Genomic DNA, 12,039 nt, shown 5'->3' on the forward strand with positions numbered 1-12,039 from the left:
CACCCAGCACCTTGCTTAAGTGCAATCAGCAGTGTTTGTAGTGGGGTTTTTTTTTGGTGAAAGCCAGAAGCTCCAGTGTGGACATTTCTCTCTCTCTTTCTCTGAAGGACCTGAGGCTGTGGAGGCCCAGTGTCAGAGACTGGAGGTACGAAGTAAAGACGGAGGCAGACTGCTGTTCACCGCAAATGAGGAGGAGGTCATCATGACAACCGAAAAGTTCACCATCACAGGTAAAATGTGCTGTACTCTGAACTTACTCTAACATACTCTACTGATGTCTGAGAAATGTAAATCTGTCCAAAATAAAACCAACTTATCAAATGTTATATTTTGTCTTTACGACTGCAAATTGCAGAAGCGGCCACGTGCAATACGCAAATCGCAGAAGCCTCGATTTTATTGATAGATGTGAAGAGGCTGATAAGAAAGCTGTCAATCGAACTCTGGGGCGGACTCAAAAACGGATCGCAGTGCAGTTCATTCCTGCTTTTAAATTCAGAATAGACCAACCACGTGCATTCGTGATGGCACAATTTTAGTGTGAATTCATAAGCTAAACTTAAATTGACAGCGATCCATGTGCTGACCACGGGGACGGCCGGGAAAGCAATCAAGATCATTTGGTAACCATAGTAATGAGCATCTGAATTTTAATTGCAAGGATATTCCCAGAAAGGGAAAAGGAGTGAAAACAAAGGTGTGTATTTTGGCAGTTCCCCATTAAAACGTGAGTCAAGTGAAATGTGGAGGCCACACAGTGACTGTCCCCTCCATCCTGTATTTAGTTGTCAGTCATCACATATGAGTTCCAGTTGCAGTCTCAACTAATGATGCTCACAGCCTGTTTCTTCAAGAGCTCTTCTTTGTGACACCAGAGCAAATAAATATTCCTTTTTTTACAGACATTTGACTCGTCATAGTAGGAGAAGTTCCAGAGTTCGTTTGAACTGAACTAAGAGTTTTTGATAATGAGTGCCAAAAAAGTACTGAGGTTTGATACTAAGCCTCAGTAAATGTTGGCTGCAGTTTTGTGAATCATAAAAGTACATTTTATCGGCAGGCTCAGAAGGCGCCGTGTTTGGACATTCAGTAGAAACTCCCCTGATCCGGGCGAGGGCTTCTGAAGACCTTAAGTAAGTTCATATTCATTGACTTTACAGAAATTCATTAAAGCTTAATGTCACATGTTCATATCCTGTTCAATTAAAATGAAGATCTTTAAATGATGATGATAAATGTTCCATGGCATTTCAAAGTCGATGCGTACGCTGTGGGGGAAAAAAAAAAACACGTGGCAGGAACCATTATTCACCAATATCATTATTCTCAAGCACCGTCCTGTTAACTACTACTGGTAGGGCTCGTTATCACACAAATTTAAAACTAGATTTGACCATTATATTAATTTCACAGCCGAGGGGTGAGCTAATTTGTTAGTTATTCTCTATAGCAGTCAGGAATTGATTAAAGCATCGAGAGAGCATGGAGAAAGTGGGTAAGGTTGAGGTGCTTATTAGACCCGTACACGCCCATGCATGTGATACCCACTGCACTCCGCCTGAGGCTCTGAGCCCTGTGTCGGTCCATTAACGAGCTATAACGAGTTTGGTTTGTTGTCCACCTTACTGGTCCTGAAGGGAGCGCTGGGATCAAAGTTGGCAGAAAAAGCAGTGTTCTGGCATCTAATTCCTCCAGAGTGAGAGGAATACTGATGAGGTTCACTTTAAAGCAAGCACACGTACACACACAGGACTCTCACACACACACACACACACACACACACAGGCTCAGCTCAGGGGTGACCATCTGCAATGTGGTCAAAATCTTAACAAGAGGCAACCGAACGGGAGACAGTTAAAACCTCAAAAAGCTCCAACATGTTTGCGTCAATGGGATTCTGATTTTCCTCTATTCAAATGCATATTTGATCAAAGATGTTTAATTTACGTATTGTCAAAGTTTGATTCTGTTTGTGGGGTTTAATTTAAATCATATTTCAAACAACATTTAAAAAAAAAAATCCATCTTTTTTTCAGGCTGCTTCAGAAATGACTGGCTTCCCTCACTGAAATATTTCCAAACAAGCTGCAAAGCAAGATGTACAAACTGTACTGTCAGGACTTTAAATAAATGTTCCTTTTATCTAAACCCAATTTATTTTCCAAACGCCATGTCAAAGAATCTTCATACAGTAGTATTAAAAAAAGCAAAATGGAGAAAACTCAATCATGTGGGCTATTAATGATATGAATTCAAGCCTAACAACATTTTTTTTTTAATCATGTTGTTTTTTCCATTCTTAGCGTCTGTTTATAGACTAATTTGGCTGTGGGCAAAGTACACAGGCTGCCATTACTGCAATGGTACTTTTAAAGCTGTTCCATATTGTTGTTGGATCTATAAGGGATTTCCCCATATCATGTGATATGTTAATATATAGTGAAACAAAGGTTATATAATATTTGATAGACTCCAACCTTTCCAGCAACATTTTGTTCAGTTTAAATACATGCCTAGATGTCTTTTTGTCTCTCATTTGCATTTTACCCAAACCACACTCTCTGCATAGTAATGGTTCCTGGCTGTGAATTTCACTTTCAGAATTTTATGTTTCAGATTTTTAGAGTGATGTAATTTGTCTTATCACAAGGTAAGGTATCATAAATTGGGAGTTTGATGATTTAAATTCTTAAGCTTGTAAATTCTAAAAAAGTAAAGCAGGCCAAAGTATTTCTCTACAAGTTTACATATTCTTGACTTAATAAGCAATAATCAGAGGGAAAGTTCAGGGAAATAAACTTGCATGTATGTCAAAGAAATGTGGTTTTATATGGACCCTATCACTTATATGAATTGAGTAGGTGCCTTTAAAGCTCACACAAAACCACACGACTCCTTAGCATTTTCACATTCATCCTGTGTGCTCTGAACAAAATATGTTAATATTATTTCCCAATCCAATTTCAGACCTGAGTTTTGAGACAAGTTACATTCAGCCATTGGAGGGGGTGATTGCCAACCCCTGAAATTGAACCTTTGTGCTTTTAATGCAGTTAGGCCAGAGCTTCTCAACGTCACGATTTGTGACTCATTAAAAAGTCATGCCGACCAGTCGTCACCCGTTTCATATGCCAGTTGTGATCAGTTCAACCAAACAGTGATTTCCACCCCTATATCTGGATAATTTCATTGAAAATAGCCTGGAAAAAAAGAAAAAATTAGAGGAAAGTCTGACCGATAATCCGACGTCCACAGCCACATGGTATTTTTACACAACTTTCAATGTGTAAAAAAAGAATGCAACACTATAAATGGCTTTAAGTTATTCCCATATTTAAACAATATTGCATCTCCACCTTAGAGTTTGTTAGTTCGGAACAGCTATAAACTTTTGCCCTCCAACATGGTCAGACAACAGGCCATACAGTTGGTAGTTCTTTTCCTTTTCTGGCAGATTAGTCCCTATTTAATATGATTTGACATGAAGATCCAGTCACTGTCATGGAGTAAAAAAATCAGCACTACCTGTGACAACTCTCTTTCAGCTCTGGTTCCTTTTAATGGTACCAAAGCAGACACTTTTTCATTATAAAGCCAGACAGTAAATTATGAGCCGGAATAGCCTGTTGATTGATTACACAAGTGTAAATCGAATTTATCATCCGATATGATGACATCACACTGTATAATGAGGGCGACAGTACCAGAAAAGACCGACTCTTACTGAAATAAAGATTCTTAGACACTGATACACCCATGTCAATACCAAAATGACATAATTCTTCTCTTTTTTTTTTACTTAAGACTCTGACTAATGATGTTGTAAAGCACACATGGAGATTTGTTACAAAACTCCAACATATGTGTTAAAAGAGACTTCTTATTTTGAATTGTTTTATATATGTGGCTCTGGGACTTTTCAGTCATGCTCATAAATTTTACCCACCCTGAAAGTGTGAGTTAAACCCTCTTTGCAAACCCCTCGCCACCTGTCAGTAAACCTCTCTGGACATTACAGATACGGCTTGGCTCTCGTCCATGTCGCCTTTCTTTTCCTCCGTAAAGAAGTATCTTCCTCTTTGTGATGTGTTTTATTTCTCTGCAAGCCAACAGTAATCTGGGAGAAGAACAGAGCAGAGACGAAATCAAAGAAACCCACCTGAGATCTTCCTTTTCTTTGAAGCACCTGTTCTTCTCCCCGAGCGCTTTATCTGTGTACACTCACATTCAAGTTTGTCTTCATTTGTCATCATCATGCTGCTTCTGAATAACTGAATATACTGCGTATAATGATTCCATTGGCATTTAATGTTTTAAAGTTTACTTGTGCACTTCATTGTCAGTGTTTGCTTCTATTTTCTCCTGTAGTTTTACCCTATTAATGCTTGTGAGCTGTAGGTGTACAGGTTTATATTTCCACTGGATTCTTATGCACAAGAACAGCTGAATGCTGTTTAAGAGGGATGCGGATACAATGGGAAACCCACTAATCCTCTGCAGAGCAGTATAGGTGCTGGTCAAACAAGCATTATTTAAATATCTATGCTTAAAGTCTAAAAAATGAAAATAATCTAATAACTCTTGTGTTTAAACTGTATTTCACTTGATTGTGTTCACATTAATGTCAGGATAATACATAATGCTTAAAGTTGGTCTAAACCAGGGTTTGGGTGCATGGCAAACCTTTTTTCCAGTTTTTGGTCTTTAATTGTCTCCCAAAGACATTTAAAATGTTGATTGATGTTTTCTTTTGCTTCTTGTTTTCATGCAGACTCAGTGTTAATATTGAGGTACTGTTATGTGAAGGATTGTAAGACTTGCTGGTGCAAGTTAACTATTGTCTGAAAGACATGCACTACATAAAAAAGATAAACAGTTACATAGCAGTAGATAAAGCACACACAAGAACAGATGCATTGTATAGATTGGTGACTTTAAAAAAACTACAATATTATATAAATTATCAGCATTTATTATACACAGAATGATGTGTGTGTGAAATGTAGGGCTGCAGCTAATGAGCATCTCCTCCATTAATGAATTACAATTACTAATTTCCCAGTCGCCGAGGTGATGTCTTTAAATAGTCTAAAACACCAGAATCTTTATTTTTTTGTCACTTGACTAATAGATTAATCAACTAGTTGTTTTGGCTTTAAGTGAAGTGTGTATATTATAATACAAAGACAGGAGTGCAGGAGGTTAACAGTTAAGTAGAGTGACTGATTTATAGTCCATTAGGTGTTTTGGTCCCTCTACGAATTATATTTCACTTTATTTTTTCCCTCCTCAGTCCATCCTCTCTGTCAGCTGCACGCCCCCAAAACTAGGAAACGTGTCTGTGCACGGCGACTCGTGAATAATTGCACCTGTGCTGAGGAGCCATCAGGAATAGAGACCTTCACGTTGAGGTCTCTAAAACAAGGGCAGCGCAGTTATAAAGTGGATATAGTCCCTCAGGAGAGACATGTCAGTTTGTCAAGTCCTGCTCACTTCTCACAGCTTCATTACCTTTTAGTCATAGCTCTTGTCAGGCTCTGATCAGCTCCTTCACCTGACAGTCACCTCTGCGGTTCAGTTTCACTCTCAAAATACCTCTCCGGTGCTGGGTTTGAGAACAAGAAATCAAGATAGTTAATTGCCGGAAATGTGGCTCAGAGGATTCTTTTTTTTTTTTGGCTGCCCACTCATATAATAGCTGCAGCTTCCAACCAGAAATTACAGGCCTAAATATGAAAATATTTCTGTCAATTACATAATCGGATCATTTTGTATCCCACTCTGGAGGATGGTGCTCTGATTCCTGATGTCCCAAATCCATCTGAACAGGCCGGGGGAAGCTGCGTGATAAATGCTGTGATGTGACTCTTGGTTTGCAATGTGGTATCACTGATCATTTCACTGTGATACTCCTGTCATCTAGTTTGTTCACATTCAGAGAGACTTCGATTCTCTTGACGTGTTCGGGGGACGGATGGTGGATGGACGTCTGATCACTGCGACAGAAAATCTCCAGGTCTCAAACGTGTCAAGAACAAAGTTTTTGGGGTTTTTTGTTTTTTTGCAAGCTGTATATAAAACTACTTCTTAAAAAGCACATGGGAATCTGAAGTGAGACAAGTTTGACATTAAGAAGCAAAGGCAGACTGGATTTGAAGGTTCTCTGCTCTCATACACTGCAGACATCACATGGTACATTTCCAGGCCCAGTAACAGAGAGCAGGATTTGATTTTTTTTCTCTGCAACTTTCTGGTACTAGAGCTCTCCTCCTCTTCAGGTTTAAAGTCTGTTTGCAGCACGGCCAGCCACATACTCCTCTCAAGTTGAGCCACACAATTTTCAGGACAGCCTCTGCAGTGGCAGTGTCCACGCGAGAGTGACAGGTTCATTAAGAAGATAAAGGCAGAACAGAACAACTCTTCTTGGTCCCACTTAGCTCTGGTCAGACTTTTCTCCCAACAATTTTGTGGGATTGAGATGTAGTGCAGCCTCAGTGTGTTCTTTTTTCTTTTTAGTTTTGGCTGGAGCAGAGAAATATGGTGGTTCTTTGTTATTGCGATAGTCTTATTTGGCCATGACAGAAATGTTTGGACAGCAGAGAACATTACATGTTCGGTCAGTCTAAATAAACAACATCTTTCATTGCTACACAAGGTTCAGTCTCTGTCAAAACTCCACATAGTTAAAGTGGGCAGAAAATCATTGGTGGTACACTTCCTGATCTATATCACAAACAACTAATGATCATTCTTATTGATTTTTGTCTATAAAATGAAAAATGCTGATCACTCCCAGAGCACAAGATAATGTCTTCACTAACAGTCCCAAACCTAAAAATGCATGACATTAACTTTCATAAAAGACAAAGAAAAGCATCAGATTCTCAGATTTTGATGCTGACCATTGATGATTGGTTAGATGTGGATGGCTGGATGATTTTATGTCTTACTGTTACTTGATGTTCATAGTTTTATGTGAGCTTGCCTGACGGATAAAGAGTTTGTTTAAACATATTTTTTATTATGTTTGATGTAGCTAATATTTAAGTATGTGTGAGTTATTTGTGTCACGTGGCCATAAATCCTCCAGGCTGATATATCAGCGTCTATTGATGTATTGCAGATAGACATAGATATATGGCTGATAAAGATCAAGAAATCGCGATGTGCTATTCACAATGTTTGTCCACTGACAAGTTTACTTTTAACAATGGTAAATATTCCACTCAGAACATGGCTTGGTCACAATTCTTTAAAAACCAAATTAAAGGGATTGTTATAAAAAATGTTTGGCCTTAAAAGTCCAGTATTGGTTGAGCTATAGTAAGGTCTTAAATGATACCATCAAAATAGGACTCAACAGGCTTGTATTTTGAAATTTGATCAACCAAGAACCACAAAAATACTTTTTTTTCATTTATAGGTCCAACTCTTTGATGATACATGCCAATAAACCTGCACTTTGTATGGAAAGCCAAACCAGGTTTATTTGTCTAGAATGTTTTAACAAAAAGCATTAAGACAAGATATAAAGGACACAGAGGGCAATGAAAGAAGACAGAATATTTATGTAAAACGGAATAAACATAAAGATAAAAATGACAAATTGGCCTTGGTGGGATAACTGCAAAGGTAGTTTTATTCAGGTTCTGTATTTTTAGACTGAGATTGCTTTCTATGCCCCAGACTAGTTAGAGAACACGTACCCAGTGTGGAACCACTGCTGTGGGTCTGTACATTGTACAGCCCACTGAGAGACTGTATGTGATAGTGGAATATAAAAATAAACTTGACTTTCACCTTTTGGAATCCCCTCAGCTACCAAAGTAGATATGCAGTATTTAAACCACCCTCATTGACTGTGACTTCAGAGATGGCCATCAGCACATTTGGTCCTGTACAGCTCTGCGATGCGATGACCTTTCTGTGGATGTAAAGGTCAACCTGAACGCAGCAAGAAAAGCTGGTCAGATTTCCCAGAGAATGGGAGAGAGCCTGTCGTCAACAGCCGATATGCTCGAAATACCACACAGGTTATCTGTAGTGAGGGCTTTACATATCAGAGTTTTGTGGATGGAGCCAGAAGCCTTGGAATATTTGGGGTGCAAGAGGCTTCTTACTGGGGTAAAGGATGGAGCTTTCTTTCAGGAAACTGAAGGTTTTTGGACATTGTGGCGTTCAAAAACAAACCAAATATAGTCTTAATTGGCAACACTTTATGGGTCCCACAGTCTTCCAACCATTTCCTAGAAGTTGACTGACAGGTAATGTAACTGTAAATTCATGTAGGAGGTTTCTGGAAAGACCTAAACACTGTCTCCATTTTTTCCATGAGTTAGAGCCAAATTGGTAGTCTAGGCAGTGGACAGCAGTTGGGAATCTGTCTACAGGCATGCAGTTAATATTTAATTAATGTAATGGCGATATGTTAGCAGAACTGAGAATCAACATTTTCAGTGCTGATCTGGAGCTTTCAATGATACCGCATGATATTGATCAGTTAGTTTGTTCAGTTGTCAAGACTTTAGTCTTTGTTGGCTTTAAAAGAGGAAGTTCAGAGTTCATTCTTCACCGTGGAAACAGCAGTTGAATGGTGTCAAATTTCATGCGTTGCATATAATTTAAATTATATTCATTTAACTTTTAATGTAATGTAATGTTTACTCGTCAGTTGAAATGGTTTCATGCTGCTGATGGAGCCACAGGAACTAGGCCATAAGCTTTCCGTACATGAAAATAAAAGCAGTCTGAGATGGTTATAAAATCCAAGAGACATTTTTAAATTTAATTTCATTTATTTAATGCTTTATTTTGAACTATGCTGAAACAAGCACTCTCGGAAATTTAGCACTTTGTCTTCTGGCAGTATCGCTGAAGCTGTGTGTGCGCGCGGCGGGTGATGACAGAACTGCTCTGAATGGAGTGAAACTATCACATACGCATCACATATCACTAACTTCTTCCTGCACAGCTCAGTGCAAAGTGTTTTAAGTTGGTCTTTTAATGATTCGTCCATCCAAGCCACGGATAATCAGTTGATGGTTGAGAAATAATTATTGCGAGAGCCGAGGAGGACTCGAACACAGATTCTTGTGGCGTGCTAATGAACGGCTGGGGGTCGGGAGAAGAAATGGATTGTTGTGTTGCTATGGGAGATTGACTGAGGATGGTTTTTTTTTAATAGTTACAAAGTTAAATATGCTAACAATTAATTTTTTAACAATCAATTAATTGTCACTTATCCACAAAAAAATTTTCTCTCTGAAAAACAAAAATAAAGAGAGAGAAAAGAATAAATAGAGTAAAAAAACAACAACAACCGAGCAGACATCAATCTCTTTCTTCAGGTTTAGGGCATAAGCAGTCGCAGGTCAAAGGCACATTTCACAGATCCTCTCCAAACTGTATCTACTGAAAGCTGATTTAAAGTCAAAGAGGCTTTTCAAATGCAGATGAAATTCATTTGCTCCCCCCCCCCCAATCCCTTATTCCAATAGTGCATAATCCGAAATGTGTGTCACTTTCAGAGGGTATGGAGATTTAAGTGATTTCAAGACGGCTCCTTAAAGTCTTCCATTTAAAATTCATTGAAAACAGATTTGGGGAAGATGGGGGGGAGAGGAAATCAATTTGAAACGGTTATGAGTTATGAAAACAAATTCCACATTGATTGGCTCTCACACTTATCTTTCCCTGTGTAAACAAATAGTCCACAGGAGGAAAATGCAAATTGCATTAGCCCCAGTGTTGCTGAAGGTCAAAATCAGCTGGTACAATTATGGGCTGTTTAGGAGCCATACTGGATTAGAATAATGAGAAGAGCTGCTTAAACACCACAACCTTTTAGAGTCGCACAAGTGGAGACGTCGTCGGTATAACTAACACCTAAAATACATTTATGCTGCAGGAGTCAAACAGAAATATCAATAAGCTGTTGTTTTTCAAATGTGAAATATTTCGACTCCGTTTTTAAATGCCTCTCTGCCTGGGGTCTGTTGTGAAACAAATAATACAATTGAATTCCATCACCCTGCCCTAAACAAGTAATTACACAAGGATAGTCATAAACTATGAACTGAATAACAATCAGTTTAACCATTGACACATCTCGTACCATCAGCTGTCAAATCGTACTGAAAGGCAAAAGTTGCTATAAAGCAAACATCCTGAAAGTGCGAACCCACTGAATCTCTGAGCTCATGTTTTCTCATCAGGCTGGAGTCTCCGACGCGGACCCTGACCATGGAGGCTCCCAGAGGGGTGGAAGTGAGCGCAGCCAAGGGGCCGCTGAAGGTCAGCGGGCGAAAGGACCTGCAGCTGGAGTCCACAGAGGGAGAGGTGAGGATATTACGCAGGGAGTGTAAAGTTCCTCTCTCATGCCGTTATTTATTTGTTTTTAATTAATTTTGATTCAGTTTCCATTTCTTAAGTCTCTCAAGGAGGAGAGGAGACTGTAGTTAAAGGTACCCTGTGGACCTTTACATTCACTGTGTGTTACCAAAACACACTGTGCATATCCCTGTGGTCATGCTGAATGCATTTCCTTCCTCATAGAAATTTAATACACTGCACTGTTTGCCTCCATGCTAGCAGTCTTCTTCTTCACTGTCTTTGTGAGTGCACTGAGGCAGTTCCTTGCACATGAAAGCCTCCAGCACAATGGCCCGTGTTCTTGTCTATGTACATGATAATGGGTAGCCACTTCTGTCTCTGTAGAGCTAATAATGGTGGAACTCTATAAGGTACCATTTATTAAAGTATAATAGGTTCATATAACTATTAATTTAAAAATGCTAACATCAGCATGCCACCATAACAATGACACACTGATAGCAGCTTTAATGTTTCCCATGTTCACCATCTTAGTTTTTAATTACCACTAAGCAAAAAGTATCGCTGAGGCTGATGGGAATGTCATTGTTTTTTGTGTTGGGTTATTTGCTTGTAAAGCGAAGTATTGGACAAATTTAAATTTTTAACCAGATGGTGGCACCAGATAAAAAAAGTTAAGGGATCGGCAAAGTTATTAGAATTCATCCTAAAGGGGCGGACACGAATGTCTGAATGAGATTTGACTGGAATCCCAGCCGACTTACATTGCCATCCCTTACAGCGAGCATGGCTAAAAATGAGCAATTATTAGTATATGTTCCAAATCAGTTTAATGGAGAGATTAAGTTATTTCCTTCACTGCTTATCCTAGCTCACCAGATCAGTGCTGCTGTCTTTCAATCCACCTGTCGCATTGTATTTACTGACTGCAACAGTCATTTATCAGTTCCAGTTGGTAATACATCACTTCAGGGCACCTCCGGCGATGTTATTTGAATGACTTTCAGCACGTCTCTGATGTTTTTTCCCCCTCCCAGATACTTTTAGACGCCAACACCATTCAGCTGGGTAGCCTCCCGCTCGGCATCTACACGGCGTCGCCCACTCAGGCCTCCCAGGAACTGGCGGTGTACGAGGTGTGCGTCTGCCCCAGCGGCAAGATCTACCTCTCTCCTGCAGAGAGCAGCTCCACCTGCCAGGCCATGAGCAACATCTGCCTCTGGAGCTGACCTGGGAGCAGCGTCGGTGATCGAGGACAACATCTGCTCCGGAGCCCACTGAGATTGAGACTCCTCCCGTTGGTACATTGGGAGCGGAACTCGCCGCGAAGACATGGAGCTCGAACCTCTTCACCGTCTGAGCTGTGTGAGTTCAAGATTAGCGCGGGAGCATCCGAGTGACGCCTGCAGTGGTCATGACTCTCGTACCGCCGACGGTGAAGGACGGCAGTCAGAGCAGCTCTCTGAAATCAGGAATATGACCTACGAACAGGAACGTTTCCACTACCTTATATTAGAGTCAGAGGACACACCCTTTATTTTTCTACTTTCGGTTCATCGTAAAACATGCAGTGACTATTTTAAAAGAATAGACGAGAAAAGGTAACACACAGGTGCCTTCAGCTTTTGAAAGAAGTCGTATTGTGATTAATATTGAACCTGTCTGTGCAGTCGGAGAGAGGTAGTTAAAGGTTTCTAGTTGTGATGG

At 39.8% G+C, this 12,039-nt stretch overlaps 1 protein-coding gene across 1 annotated transcript in view; it reads left to right on the forward strand.

Moving 5' to 3' along the window:
• LOC118338165 (zeta-sarcoglycan-like) overlaps positions 1-11,561 on the forward strand; it is a 36,050-nt gene extending 24,489 nt beyond the window's left edge. The window contains exons 5-8 of the mRNA XM_035675409.1: positions 108-230; positions 1,061-1,133; positions 10,215-10,338; positions 11,370-11,561. Coding sequence (XP_035531302.1) covers positions 108-230; positions 1,061-1,133; positions 10,215-10,338; positions 11,370-11,561 — 512 coding nt within the window. The remainder of the gene's footprint in view (positions 1-107; positions 231-1,060; positions 1,134-10,214; positions 10,339-11,369) is intronic.
• Positions 11,562-12,039: the final 478 nt, after the last annotated feature.

Source organism: Morone saxatilis, unplaced genomic scaffold (genome assembly GCF_004916995.1).
Source record: "Morone saxatilis isolate NCDOM2014 unplaced genomic scaffold, NCSU_SB_2.0 Contig4, whole genome shotgun sequence".
NCBI classification, from domain to species: Eukaryota; Metazoa; Chordata; class Actinopteri; family Moronidae; genus Morone; species Morone saxatilis.